The sequence below is a fragment of the Pimephales promelas genome, chromosome 3, assembly GCF_988280905.1.
Source record: "Pimephales promelas chromosome 3, fPimPro1.hap1.1, whole genome shotgun sequence".
In the NCBI taxonomy this organism is placed as follows: Eukaryota; Metazoa; Chordata; class Actinopteri; order Cypriniformes; family Leuciscidae; genus Pimephales; species Pimephales promelas.
The window spans coordinates 21,017,474-21,033,513 of record NC_142771.1 but is presented as its reverse complement, the minus strand read 5'-3'; the positions used below and the strand labels follow the sequence as shown (position 1 = coordinate 21,033,513).

The following is a 16,040-nucleotide window of genomic DNA, read 5'->3' as shown; positions in this document are numbered from 1 at the left end:
GCTTTTTTAAAAGCACAGATATATCTCAAAATGAATTAAAATGTTTAGATTAACTAACACAACAATTTAGTCATATTTTCTCTGATAAAACATTGAAACTGACAAGAAGACGAAGACCCCCGTGTAATTTACATATATCACCGCGAGGGGGCGCAGGCCATATTTCATCCGCGCGCTCTCTCTCCTCCAGCGGAGCCCTTGCCAACCGCCCCCTCTCTCCCTCTCCACGCTCCTTTCGCGACGCTGAGCCACAAAGCGGACTGTCGGCGCACGGCAGTGGCACCTCGCCGCTTCAGGGTGAAGATGTTCGGCAGTCTGTGCGCCCGTAAGCTGGCTCGCCGATCGCGGTCCGCGTTAATAGCCGCGCTGACAGTGCTGCTGGTCCAAACGCTCATCGTGTGGAACTTCAGCAGTCTGGACACGGGAGAAGACCAAAAAGACAACGGCAGAGAGAAGAGGGACCGATTCGGCATCAACAAAGCCTACAGCGAGAACCCGAAGAGCGGCTTCCAGAGGAGGCATCACCACCCGCCGCTTGGGAAAGCGTCCATTCGACAAAAACAGCAGCCGGTAAGGTGGAATTTCCCCCTTCATAGCGCACCATTCATTCCTCGCGGTTCGCCGTCATAACGGGCCCGCTCTCTTTCGGAAATGATCGCCAGACCCAACGTTTCGGGGTGTTTATGTTTACACAAACGGTGGCTGGATGATTTGTTAGTGATGTGCTGAAATGTATCCCTTTGTTGTCTTGTTATAACGTTACACACCGCAGCTGAGAATGTGACCGTCGCGCAAGATGCAGTTGTGTTGGATACTTGAGCATCCTGTGTGATGGATCGCTGTCCGTTAAAACTCACATTAAGTTGTTGCTATTGTAATTGTGTATGTCGGAGGAATAGGCAGTCCAGCTATCATGCGTTGCTTTCAGATCATCTTCATGTCATATTGTTGGTGATATGTGCTGCTGGGAGTGATCTCGTCATGACCTTTATGAAGATTGAAATGATTTATGAATAGTCCGGTTCCATTGGCTATGGATGTACGCTAGTGTAAATACTTCGATTTTGTTATTAAATGCCCTCGTATTTCTGATTCCTATATCAATAATTCTTAGCTACAATAAAAAAAATATAAATGTTTTGTCAGGTCAATTAAAATGTGTTTCATGTTATAACATAAATGAACTCAACATTTGGTTTAGTTTGACTGAAATGAAACCTGACGGGCAATTCTTCAGAAACGTCCACCTGGTATTCAACATGTCTTAAAAATGTTTTTGTTTTTTTGTTTAGTTTTTTTTACCTTGAACCCCTTTGTGGTTAGGCTCAGTTGGTTGTATTTCATTTTTGTGGGAAAAAAAAAAAAACGATTTATTAATCTACTCTTACATTGTAATATATAGGCTAATGCAGCAACAATGTTGTTCTCACTGACACCTCAAAAAATCCACATATTTTACTATTGATTTTGTGGATTCGTAACATCCTCCATTCAGTTTGTGCCTTGAAATGCTGGCTGATCTGTCTGGACATGATGCTCCTGCTCAGAGTCATTGCCTGCAGCTTTGCTGACAGACCCTCGATGCCCTGCGTTCAGGACAGTGACCCGACTACATTAGGTAACATAAAAATAGCTCTTTAGAAATGTTTTTCATTGCAAATTTTCCACCGCACTTGAGAGCAAAACCAGACTATATGTATCCATCTCTATGACTGTCTTAAAATTCAGTTGGCTATATTCCTAGGAAGCATTTTTGGGAATTGATACATAAGTTCTACAAAATGATGCTCATGCCTAGGAATGGCTGCTTGCTCAGTTTTGAGACACAGCCATACCATGGTGTATAAAACATGAAAATGTGTTTGTAATTAATTCACACAAACTACATTAAACGGCACACCTCAGTAAAAGCGCTACACTCCCTCATCAGTCTGCATCTACAATTAATTGATGCTAATTATCATGTAGCATCACATTAACATAATGCTCCCAGACATAGGTTTGCCTAATCTAATTAGAAATCTTTCTGTCATCAATATAGCTGTGTTTGAACAGCTTTTTCTTCATTGAAGAAATATCACCCTAATTGTGTTCATGTAAATCTGAATAATGCAAAAATGTGAAGGCTGGAACAGATTGTCACTGCAGGCTAACACTAACATCACCATTTGGCAACAATTTTCTACGGTACTTTTTAATTGCAGAGGTGTTCATTTAGCTTTCTAATCCAGGTGTAATGTAAACTACAGCGAGCCTGGAGCGACGTTCCATCTCATTTAGTCTTTTTGCTAATATCCCCACAGACTTGTTGCTCTATCTGTGTCTAATGTGATAATTCTATTCTTCTGTGGTCGTATTTAATCCTGCAGTCTAAAGTGCACGTTATAATCCCTCCAGCACTAATCGACGGCACCGTCGGATGCCGAATTCTCAGCAGGACTTGCTTCTCGGACAGTTTTGCCTTCAAGATGTCGCAGTTTGGCAGGAGTGTTAATGTCCAGTAAATTGTCAGCAGAGTGGCTTGGTGCCATCCTTCCTCGGCGGTGTGAAGTGTGTCCGTCTTTCGCTGAAATTATCCCTGTAGAGCTATCATCCTGCTTGGATCTGACTCTGCTGCATGAAGCGTGCCATGATAATAGAGTGTGTGAGTCGTGACCCCAGCGCCGGTCACCTTTTCGTCCGTGCACTTATGTACACGCTCTGCTCCTCCATATCTGTTTTGCTCTCGGATTTGTTTGTGGCCTCGGTGGGCTGTTTATTCTGGCAAACAGGATTGGCAGAGGATTAAAGTGGGAGCCCGTAGCCGTGCGATTGTTTCAGCTGTTTATCTCGATCCTCGTCCTGAGACGGCGTGGAATCAGCGAGGTGGGAAGTCTGGAGCGAGTGTTAAAAACACCAGAGTGTTTCAGAAGATACATCCGAACCCCCAGAAGGCTTTCAATCCCACAGACGAGAAATAGATACCTATCAGTCTGCTTTTGTCCGAAATTAATCTTCATCGTGGACTCGCATAAGTTGGATTTCCTCATGGCTAATTTGTTGTTTCGAATAATTTCAGGTAATCTGTCTTTTCTGGCTTTGCTGGTACATGTGATTAGAGTGTAGTTTTCAAATAATGAGTTCATTTATTTGTAGTCTTTTCACAATGTTTACATGTTTCAAAGCAGCTTTACAAAAAATGCGTGTCTACATTACAGTTTAGAGTGATCTGTTATCACAGATGACTGTGTCAAGTAATGTATTTCAGAAATTGTACAATCGTGCAGTTAGCTAAGCTAACAATGTATTCATTTAGACAATGGCAGAAACAGTGAGCTCATTGAAGTAATGAGTACATTAACAAATGATTAGGATATAGAAAATTTGCATTGGTACATGTTGATTCAGTGTTTCCATCCTCATGTAATGTGTTTGAGTCTGTCTCAAAAGCAGCACGAGTCTCTGTTGTCTGGGTGTTTCGGTGTAGTGCTACACTCTATCTGGCCTCTGTTAACTCAAAGAGAGCAAAATAGACAGGGGAGTGACCATCCCTTTTTGTTCTGCACTTTATGCCGACTGCTCTTTAAAGGAGAACTCCGGCGCAAAATGAACCTTTGGTCTGAAAAAACATTTTGTTACCTAGTCCATTCTCTGAGATTTGTTTTCATGATAATCAAATGTAAAGAGTTTACAGTAATCTCTAAAAACTGTTTAGTGTATAACGCTAGTATATGGGGGCATTTAAAAAGAAATCGCTTGTTAATACCACTAACAAGGCTCAAAATAGCCCCACACTAACACAGTAACATAATGAGCGTCCCTACATGCAAAACGAAGCATTGAGAACTTTGTAAGTGTACAGACCGTTTAATAAGAAGATACTTTATAAAGACAGGAGCCATCTTAGAAAATAGTCTCGATAAGTCGAACCACAAACTGTATGAAGTTCAACGAACTTCTGAACTGAATCACGAACGCTTCTGAGTCGAATCACGAACGCTTATGAACAGCGTTCGTGATTCGACTTTTCGAGACTGTTTTCTCCTGCCTATATTCACGAAGTGAACTGTTTTTCTAAAGTATCTTCTTATTAAATTAGTTCACCCAAAAATTAAAATTCTGTCAGTATTTACTCACCCTCATGTTGTTCCAAACCTCTATGTGTTTATTTGTTCTGCTGAACACAAAGGAAGATATATGGAAGAATGTTTTAATCAAACAGATCTCAATCCCCATTGACTACCATAGTAGGAAAAAATACATACTATAGTAGTCAATGGGGATTGAGATCTGTTTGACTATTTTGAGCCTTGTTAGTGGTATTAACTAGCGATTTCTTTTTACTTATTATATGCCCCCATATAGCGTTATGCTAAACCGTTTTAGAGATAAAACTCTTTACATTCGATTATCATGAAAACAAATCTCACAGAACGGTCGACAAGGTAGCAATGTTTTATTAGACCAAAGGTTCATTTTGCGGCACAGTTCTACTTTAATACAACTCTGCCGGCACAAATTGTCTGCGCTTCAGCCTTTTTGATTAAAGAGTTGTGAGAGACAGAGGACCTCTCACCTTTTGTGGGTCACTGCGCTGCCTTCTTGAACATGACATTAACCCAAACCCACACAATCTGCGCCCACCAAAAACGCTTCTGAATTGCAGAAAAAATGGCATCTTCTCTCTTTTCTTTGTTCTTATTTTGACTCATCTGACTCTGATGAATGTTTAAATCTATTCTGCACAGACTTCATCTGGTTCTAAATTGATCTCAGCATTTGCATGTTATTTGGGTATAGACCATTTCAAAAGATGTAAACAACACTGGTCCAGAAGCACTTCCTGTTTCAGTTTTTTAACACTACATAAAAGCTGGGATAAAATACAACCAACAGAACATTTAAAACTGAATCAAAAAGTTAAACAAACATCTTTAAGATGTTTTCTTTACATGTGAAATAAAGAAAACACTTACAAACTGAAACAGGAAGTGCTTCAGGACCAGTGTTGTTTACATCTTTTGAAATGGTCTATTCAGCACTGGATTTATTGTAAGGTTTGTAGACTGTGTGTGTGTTTCTTCCTGAAACCAAAACTGGAAGTTCCATTGCTTGTGGAAGTGGGGATGTTGGCCGTGCACAATGGGAAGTGAATTAAACCTCAGATAAATGTCGGATTTTCTGTAAATGGCAAAATTGGCTAATTTGGTCCATTTTTAGCTGCAACTATTTGGGGACACTTACGTGATTTAAATGCTTTTCCACTACCTAAGCAAAGAATTTCCAAGCCCAAATGGAACTTCAGATGTGGCTAGATTAAAATAGTTTTAACTGTTAATTGATTTGCTAAACTAGATATTTTCAACCCTAGTCAGATGGTTGGCTCAATGAAAAAATGATTAATCTGTCTTGAGGAAACCTTATATTGTATGTAATTTTATATTTAATTAGTTATCCATGTTTTATGTATAGTCCATTCCTCTTTCTCTATTAAAAGATTAAATTAGTCAACCTCACAAATTGAAACATTTCTGAAGGCAGATTTAGTGCTGAGGAAAACATGCCAGTGAAGGGCTGTGATGCTGGTGATTAAGCTAATTCCACTGACGATTACGTTAATTCCACATGTGTTTGGCGTGTTTGCAGCCTGTGTTAATGCAGCAATAAACAGTACTTCCTTCATTTGCTTTAACATGCTCTCATTAGCCAGGTGCCGCTGTGCACCAGGTGAGCTGAACGCCACATTTGTCTTGTTACTGCATGTTCTGATTCTCCTCAGGTCAGCCGGTCCCACGTGCTCAAACACTGCTTGGGTTCCTGATGTGAGGGGAGTCTGGTTTGATGGTGATCAATCTCATATGTCATGCTCAGCATGTGTGCTAAATGTGAATGTGCTCGTTATCTGCGACCGCTCGCCACCTGAATTAGTGGTGGGATCCCAGAGGGAGGGGCTTTGGGGACCAAGCGTGACAAAAGTGCCCACACACACACACACACACACACACCTGTGTGGCTCTTTCTAACTCACTGTAGCATTTGGAGGGATCTTTTAGTAGGGATCGAGACAGTGTTTACTAGGCTGACAATGCTTAGGATTAATAAAACCTAATAGTCCTCATATTCGTCCCCACTTGCACCGTCATATCATAAAGCCAAGCTTGTGTGAGTGCATCAGAGTTTCTGTGCTTTCTGAAATTTATAATTTCATAATGTCTTGGTTTTTTTGAAAAACATTTTTTTAAATGTGTAATTACAAGAATTGTATGTTCTTCAATAAAAAAGAAAAATATATATATATATATATATATATATGTGTGTGTGTGTGTGTGTGTTTACAAGTTATACGTTAAATGTTATTTTTATAGTGTTTTTTTGCATCTCTTGCAAGCTGGCTCAGGGCCCCTAGTGGGCCCCGGACCCCTTGGTTGAGTCCCACTGTGTTAAAGGACAAATAACACACCGGACGTGTTAACCTGCTACCTTGTGAGTTAAATTATTGAAAAGATTAATTGAATATTGGTCATTAGAAGATTTCACATGCACATGGTCAAATCAGGGGAATTCGGGAACATAAAACAAACATGATGGATTAAAAATAGTCAATGACAGAAATGTTACAACTGAACTCGGTCCATCAGAAAGACAGATGATTGTTTGTTACACAGCCTCAGCTGTACAGTCCATTGTGTATACCACGCAAAATGAACACAAAAAATTCTGCTTTTGCCCGGCCAACTGTGTCATTCCTAGTCACGCAACTAATTTTCTTAGCAGAAACTGTTGTGGTTACATTGTCTTTCTCTCAGTCTTTTCCTGTTATTGAGTTGTTCCATCCTCTACTCGCCGTGCAGTGCTGACTCACACTCCGTCAGTATGCCTGAGTGCTTACAGGCCTTCTCTGTCTCCGTTGCCTCTCTCTCTCTCTCTCTCTCATATACTCAACATTACATCCAGGCTGGTCGTTGTTTTGCTTGATCATCAAAAGTTGCCCCAGGGTGCTCGTTTGCCCCAGCTTCAGTTGGACAGCTGCCCTGTTAGCATTTCCTCCTCTCCATTAGCTCTTAAACAGAGAGGGAGTATATCTCAGACCTTGTAAAGATTGATGACGGCGAATCAGGAACATTGGGCCAGGTTGTTTTTGCATGGCTTTCAAAGGCTAGAGGCGAAGTCAGATTTGTTTTCATGAGGTTACCTTCGTTCCAGAAGTGCAGAAAAGACCAAACAAAGCACTTTCATCTCTCTCTCTGACTGTTACGTAATGAACCGAGCCAACACCTATTGATTTGTTTCTCTGTGTTAAGCTGATGGTTATCAGAAACAATTCCATGATGTGCTCTCTTAATGAGCGGGCTCGGTCCCATTGCCTCGCCAATGACTTCATCTACTAAAAAGAAAGCAAGCGCTCAGGCTGATTTTATAGTTTACATTGAGCGCCGTGATAAAGACTTACATTTCCTGGCGCAGCCATTGTCGTGAAAATGCTTTCAAGTTGCTGAATGTCTATTGCGTTAGGGTAGAATATTTTGCTTGGAGTACTTTTATATCCTTTGTAAACATGTCCATAAAAAGTATGTTAATTGTTATGTAAGCCTGACAGCACAATTGGCCTGTCAGAGATATTGAAAAAAACAGCAAATTGGTTCACCGTAATGCTACCATTAGCATAACTGTGGTCGGGCGCTATTCATACTTGGCTAAGTACGCTGCTACAGGCCCTTAATTCCATCTCACCACCATCATTGTTGGCACCTTGTTATCACTCTTTGTGTAGAAATAGGAGGGGGCGGGGCCTAAGGAAGCTTGTGAGTAGTGGGCGGGGTAATGGAGTGTCGTTTGTGCGAGGTCTTTTTTTTTTTTTTTTAATGTGTGCGGTCTTGATTATATGCATTACATGCAGAATATTAGGGATGAACCAATATTAGAATTCTTTCCAACACCAATAATTTTTTTTCATGCAATGGCCGATATAAAAATTCTGTAGCCTACATTTTTGTCTGATTTTTTTTTTTAAATAAAACACTGAAAACTTAAATCAATCATGCTATATTAATTTTTAGACATCACATCACCTGCGAATCTGTGAAGACGTGTGACCGATAGAAGATGTAAAATCCACAGCGTGAACATTTAGCTGAAAACGCAAACTTTGAATCTGCAATACAGTGGATAAGATTGCTTATTTTTTATATTTTTATTTTTTGATTGTAAATCAAAATTTGATTTTAAAAAAAGATGCTGCAGAGTGTATGCTGCATTTTCTAACCGTTGCAATGTCTGTAAAAAATTTTACATGCTCATAAGTCTAGTGTGACCATGGCTTTATTAAATTAGTATTGTAAAATTTGTTTTTAAAGATTAACTTTAGATGATAGATTAGCATTAGATGATCCAGGTGATCTGAATGTAAATATAAGGGAAATGACCATGCACAAATATGCATTATCGACTGATACTAATACATGAAGAGTTCAGATGCAAAAGCCTCTAAATGCCATTTGAAATTTTCTTCTAGAATGATCATTTTTATCAAGCTTGTATATTTAAGTTCAGTAATTTCACTTAAATGACAATTCATAGGTAATCTTCATTCCCATTTAAGTCAAATTAATGATCCTAAATATACAAGCTTGATAAAAATGATCATAAGAAGAAAATTTCAAACGGCACTTAGAGGCTCTCTTCACTCTTCACATTTAAAAGATTTGTTTACTTCTGAAAAATCTTTTGCTGATAATCGTGATTAATCGCATCCAAAATAAAAGTTTGTGTTTACATAATATAGCCTATGTGTGTGTAGTGTGTGTAATTATTTTGAATATATAAATACACACAAATGCATGTATATATTTAAGAAATATGTGCATGTATATTCTGTATATATATATTTATACATGATTTATATTAAATATAAATATTAATATTTTATATATTGATTACACATTTTTCTTAAATATAGACATGCACGTGTGTGAATTCTTATATACAAAATAATTACACACATATGATGTAAACACAAACTTTTATTTTGGATGCAATTAATCGATTTAAACAATACCAGACGATGAATATGGGTCTTATCTATCGAAACAATCAGTCATTTCAAAAATAAATAAAAAAGTTTAAGTTTGCTTTTGCCTTGCTCTGTTCTGTGAGACCTTTTCAACATAATTGCGCATTACTACGCAATTATTACGCACATTTTTTTCCTTTAAAAAAATTATAATATTGGACAATAACCAATATGGAACTGAGATATTGTGCATCTTGTGCATATTGTGCACATGAATACTGCTGAAAACATCAGTAAGCGCACTAATGCTGTATGTGTTGGTTTAATATTTTAGTGTTAAATTGACGATTGGAGAAGACTGTGGTTAAGCAGGAGTCGTCAGGGCTGTAGATGAAGAGAGGGATTGTGTATTCATGTGAATATGTTCCCTGTGAGCAGTGGAAAGCGTTGGTCAGGGTGTGTAACTTGTGAGTGTGAAGGTGTGTCAGTATGACTATGTAACCGTGTGTTTGTCACATGAATGAGGCTTGTGTTACTACAGCTCAGTCAGTGACTGCCGAAAGAAAACAAACTCTGGCGTTCGCTGGCTGCTTTACCTCCCTTCTGTCTCTCTCTTTGGCTGTACTTTATTGGCATGATAAATAATGGGCTCTCACAATCGCTTTCACTGTTAGTCTCAGTGGCCACATTAACTTCCAGTGCATGCATTACTTTGCTTTATCAACAATTCATTTTTTGTATTCTTATTTGACTATATTCTAACATTTTCCTGTTTTAAAGTGAAATTCATTAAAAGTTAATATCTGAAAATGCATATTCATTTTTTTACAAAGTACATTATACTGTGATGCCTAAATTTACATGTTATATATGCTTATATTTTATTTAATTATGCAAAATATAATAGAATTTTACTATTAGCCATTTATCAGTGTAAATGTATCAGTTTTGTAATATGAGGAATTACTCTGAATCTCTCTCTTTCTCTGTGTCGGTTTCTCTCTCATTGTCTCTCTTTCTGTTTCCCTTCTCTCTTAGCCTGTCTCTATTTCCCCCACACTACTACCGTACCGCACTCCCGCACGTCCAACTATATTCACACACTTGGCATTGAAACAAATGCCACACACTCTCAAATAGAGTAGATCTACTTTAGCTAAACAGGTTGAAGGGACTCAGTACATAAGGTCTCTGAGTCTGTCCGTCTCTCTCTTTCCTGTCTCCTCTCTGAGTTGGTCTCGCAGTCTGTTTCTCTTCGCCGTGTATATTGTGTCCTCTGCATTCCTGCGCTGAATGTGGGCCAAACCTGCTCGCCCGTGTATCTGTCGGCATCAAGCAGCCACCATAATCCACCCAGCATTAGATAATCACGCTACTCTACAACAACCTCATTACACACGCTCTAATATCTAATATCAGCCACGGATTTAAGCAGATGCTATGGCAAATACTTCAAATCCATAATCCCAAAGGGAAAGACAAAAATCCCATTGGTAAGCATCTTAAACTGGTTTTTGTGTTTGTTTGTTTTCGTTTTATGCAGATAGCGAGAGGCATCCTGGGAATAAGGCCTGGTGTTGTTTTATGCTTGCGTGTGAAATTCAGAGAATTTAAATCACGATGTGAATTTTCAAGGCCCCGTTTGCAGGCATCTTCTGTTTTCCACCATATCTCATTTTGGTGTTGTAGATGCCATAGACACCAAAGCTAAAGATCCTCTAGTCATTTCTGTATTCAACAGAGAACCATTTGTTGGACGTCTGTGAATGTCAGTGATTGAATTTATTTTGGAAAACGGGGAGAATATTATCTGAAGATATTTTAATCACAAATAGCTTTGTCTACAAGCCATCGGGTGCTCTCAAATCTCCACCTTTTTCAATGCACAAATGCCATTTCACCCATTCCATTACACAATATGCGTCCCCCAACAGAGACCTAATTAAAGTGCGCTGGAAGGGCATAATTCTAGGCAATGCCTGCTGGGGCTTGTGAATCATGTCGGCTACGTGTGACCAAGACGCTGGCTCTTTCAAAGCCCCGATCACGTGACTGCTCCGCTCTCTTTTTTAGCGGCAAGCGAGAGAATGCGAGTATATCACGCGCTGGTGTGAATTCCCACTGAGCCTCTGAATGCTAATAATCTCCCTCTGCCACCCATGGTTAGATCCCCCCGACTCTTCCTGGCAGAACAGAGGGTCCTGTTCGCACTCTTTTTGACGTGCCCCCTGTGAATCCCTCTGAACAGCTGGTCTGTGCATCTCTGTTCGTTGTTTGTGCAAGCAGCAGGGGTAAACGCAAAGTTCGCAATTGATTTCTGACAGGGAGCCCCCGATGCCCACTGTTGAAGAGCGACCGGAAGATGCAGTCGCAGGCTAACCAGCGAAGCGCCTTGAGCATCCAGGCTTAGTCTCTGGGAGTGATTAAGTGCAGGCTCCATGTTCAAGGAGAAAACTGCAATTTATGTGTATTTTAATATAAAAAAATATTCCTTAATCCGGCATCTACTCAAATCCCTGGCGTAATCCTCAGCAATCCCAGAGGGTTTGACAATATTTTGTGTTGCTAGAGTATCTTTATTAAACTCATTGTTTGTCCAGACCACTGATACCACCGGAATCCTCTCAGTCCCTTTTCAAACTAGCTTGTAGACAAACCTGGAAAGCACTTTCTTAGTCTGGCAAGAAGTAATCTTATTGTAGAACATTTTTATAAATGTATCTTTAACTACTCAAATAAATGCAGCCTTGCTGTGCATAAGAAACTTCTTTCGTAAACATTTTAAGAAAAAATAGCAGCCCAAAGTTGAGTTAATTTCCAAATGAATATGCTGTACATTGTACTGTTCTGGAGCTTAAATTTACTTGCCGCATTTTGAGTAACTGATTTATTTATTTAACAATTTAGACAAAATAGTATAGAATATAACTTATCCTTTCTAAGTGGGCAGTTCTTAGTGGGTGGAAATGTAGACCCAGCCATTTAGTCAAAAGGTCTGTCTGTGAATAGTATAACATGTGTTTCGGTAGCCTGGTAAGGTGTCTGCCTGTGTCTAAGGTGAGACAGTTGGGTTTTTTTTTTTTGTTTGTTTTTTTTGAGTGTGATTCGGTGGACAGGTGAATCATCTGATTATGAATCACCCTACCACACAGTCTGTGCTTTTTCGCTTTCAGCTGGAGAGAAAGAATAGCTTAATGCCAAGTGTCTGGTGGACGGACCAGTCACTAAAGCACAGCTCGCAGTTCACTTTTTCACTTTGGGGTGCCCTTTCAGAAACTCTAAAGAAGAGAAATGGGGTATCCCTTTAAGGGCAAATTCACAACCTGAAAAGGTTGAATAGCCGAATGAAAAGAATACTAATGAAGTGAGGGAATTGGCTTATTCTGACTTTGCTTGTGTCCTCTTTCTGCATAGTTTAGAGCGGATGGATGATGCCTCTGAACTAAGAGGTGTCAGTTAATGGTCAATTACAATTTAAGCTATAGTTGTAGTGTTGTTTGCCCATGCAGAAGTGTCGTTTGCTTTGAGTGGGTGCCAGGGCCTTTTTTTAGCATGTTGCTAGGTGGTTGCTTGCTAACCAAAAGAGTCTTTTCTGACGCTTGGGTCTCTCCATTAGTGTAAGTCTAGAACATTTTTTTTTTCATGCTTTAAACAAAAATAATTTGACTTAATTGCTAAAGTACTTTTCATTTACAGTACATTTATTCATTTTGCAGGCACTGCAACTTGCATTCAGTATTATTTTAGTATAATTTACATAATATATACACATTATCTTTAGTTTAGTTTTGGTACAACTTAATTATATTTGCAGTTAATTATAAAGGCAAAATTTCAACTTTCTGAAAATATTCTTCAAGTTTTTCATGTAATATTTATAATATTTATTATATATTATTATATTATAATATAATATTATATTTATTATATAATATTTATTATTTTTAATATTTATATTTATTGTTTTATTTCATCTTGACTTTGGAAAATAAAGAGTTTTTAGTCAACAATATAGTTGAGTTATGCATGGTCAATGACATGACGCCTACATTTTATGTCCGATTGCATTTTTTCAGGAAAAAACGGGTTTAAATGCATAAAAAAGATACTGTATATTTGTAGTACCTCTCTCATGTATGTACTCACTTTAACTTTTCAAAAACTTTTAGTTATTTGTAACCTTTTTTTTGTTATTTAAAGTGTCAAAATGTTATGTGGTGCGACTGTCCGACCCTAACAATGCCTGCTGGGGCTTGTGTTGTGAATCATGTCAGCTACATGCATTATAGCCTAAATATCTTTACTGTCACTTTTATCAATTTAATGTGTCCATGTTTAAAAAAAAAAAATTTAATTTTTTTTAAACTGTTGACCCCAAATGTTACCTGTATACTTGAATGTATATCTATTATATTATTAATTGTTAGAAAGAAATTCTAAGTCAAGTTAAATGAAATGGTGCACTTATGTTTGCGATTAAAAATGTTTATAAATTGTTTGTGTTGATGAATATTCTGTGAAATTTGTATAAAATTTGGTTTAAATATTTTTTTGTATAAAATGTATTGTTCATTGATCCATTTAAATAGATTTTTAACTATGTAAGGTATTTGTTGTCACGTGGTGTGACCAATGAGATCATTATTTTTTCAAAAACTCAAAAGAATTACAAATACTTTGTTTCTAAACACTGTAATGTATAAGTTGTTAAGCATGTAAAGTAAATTTAATCAAATTTAATTAATTCTAAGATAAATCACGGTTGCACCGCATGACATTTTTTAAGGCTATGGCCAATTCATCTATATGAAAAAACACTAAAATCACTTAAATTACATTTTTTTATATGAATTTATGTGTACACAATATCCTTAAAGTTTGAACAATGGCAACAGGTTTTTGTTTTGTGTGTTTGTTTTTTGTATTTTAAAATTGGCCTGTTGAAAATCCTTATTTCATTGACCTAGGATGGGCATTTTTGACTAGGGATGGGCATTTTTCAAAATTATGTATTATAATATATGGGCTCATAAATTTAAATATTCGTTTATTTAAATTGCATTTAATGAGAAAGACGTTATTTTTTTAATCATCAATTTTTTGCCTTTTGAATGAATGATTCAACGACTCCCTCAAAGACTCACAATTGCTTCATCCTGGGATGAGTCGGCCTTTTTGAATGAATCTCTTGAATTAATGATTCAATGACAAATACATTGTCACTTGTCGCCACCTACTGGTGTAAAACTATGTATTTGATAAAAATCTTTATTTGAAGCATCAAGTTACTTTTCAAGAGGTGATTTTGACATTTTGATTGATACCATACACAATATATACAATATAATATTTATTTATAGAGCACATTTAAAAACAGCCAGGGCTGACCAAAGTGCTGTAAAGCAGAAAAAATAATGCACACGACAGTAAAAATAATTTTAGAAAAAAAAATACACATTAGTGTTTATCTGAAATATAAACTTTTATCTCAGTATCCTGAGCCCGATCTCAAGAAAGTTCGTATCTATAGCACAAACGTTATTTCCCATGCCATTTATACGCCAAAGCTAGTTTTTGCGTATATATGGTATGCGTTTTTCACGTGCATATGATGCGCACTTTTTGGCGTATAATAAGTACGAACTCCCCACCCCCCTTCCCCCTAAACCTACCCAGGGGGTTTTCAGTGCGTAGCATGTGCACTGAAAGCAAAAACCATTTTTGGCGTAATGCCACGAGAAATGACAATCTTGGTATAGATACGCACTTTCATGAGACTGTGTTGGTAGCCTATATCATTATTTATGATATCTAATAATTTGAAAAAAAAGCTATTGGTTTGTGAAGCTATTTCATACCTATACATGACAACTGCTGTCTCTGGATCACAGAATTGAATGTTCCACTGTGGTTGTACTTGTCAAAGGTTTATTAGACAGCTGAAACGTTGTCAATTAGGAATGATATTGCGTGGTGTTTGAATCAAGATCGCGATCGTTTAACGATTAAGTTCCACCAAGTAACATCATGCACATGCTTGATATGCATGTATATTACATGAGTGAGTGCAAGTGCCTCCCAAATGATTTTGAACTCGCTGAAAAGATCCAATTGAGACACACCACTCAGTAATGGTGACTGAAAGGCTGCCAAAGCACTGGCTCAAAGAGTCAAGCTTTGCGTCTGTAATCCACCCTTGAGCCAATAGGAGGGGGCAAATAAATGACCATAATTATCCTGAGAGCTGTTATTTGCATATCTTTGCCTCCTTTTTCTCTGACATTAGTTTTCAGTCGCTTTGCCATTTAAGTTTCTATTTAAGTTGATTTAGTGTAAGTGTTAGTTACAGCCTCCATGACATTAAGGCAGCGCTGCTCATAAAAGACGTCACCGAGTGTGTAAGTCTTGCTGCTAATCTACCTCAGCCCGCTGTTATTGGTTCTTAACACCGAGGCAACGTGGAAGGACTGTGCTAGCCTACCACTGTGCCCGCAGTCTGTGTCAGAACGGTCTGCAACACATCTTGGGGCAGTTTATGGAGGTATTAAAACACTTCCCCTCCAAACACCATAGTTAGTGTAATTAAAGTCTGGCTGCCTCAAAGTTCCCTAATCATTCTTTTCTCTCTCTCTCTCTCTCTCTCTCTCTCTCTCTCTCTCTCTCTCTCTCTCTCTCTCTCTCTCTCTCTCTCTCTCTCTCTCTCTCTCTCTCTCTCTCTCTCTCTCTCTCTCTCTCTCCCTCTCTCTCTCACACACATTCTAATTCTGTCTCTGCCTATATTGCTCATCCTATTTCTCTCTCTAACTTTGTAATTTGGGAAGGATTTAGTTGTCTGATGAATAGCACTGCACTGGCCAACTGATCCCATAGGGTCTGAATGGATGTAGATTCTGGCCAAGAGAAAAGGCCACAGCCCTAGAGATCATCTGATGACTGCAGTCACACACTCCCACTTAAAGTCTCTACCGCCCATCGCAAACTAGTTTTGCCCAAGAGAGGGAGTCTCCTTATCTATTACAGGTCCTCTGTCCTGCCTGTTAATGGACCAGTA

The 16,040-nt window shown here is 38.3% G+C and overlaps 1 protein-coding gene across 1 annotated transcript in view; it reads left to right on the top strand.

Annotated features, from left to right (window-relative positions):
* The first annotated feature begins 207 nt into the window (after nucleotides 1-207).
* xylt1 (xylosyltransferase I) overlaps nucleotides 208-16,040 on the top strand; it is a 63,381-nt gene continuing 47,548 nt past the window's right edge. Inside the window, exon 1 of the mRNA XM_039686283.2 lies at nucleotides 208-570. Within this exon, the coding sequence (XP_039542217.2) occupies nucleotides 304-570 (267 nt within the window). The 5' untranslated portion in view covers nucleotides 208-303. The remainder of the gene's footprint in view (nucleotides 571-16,040) is intronic.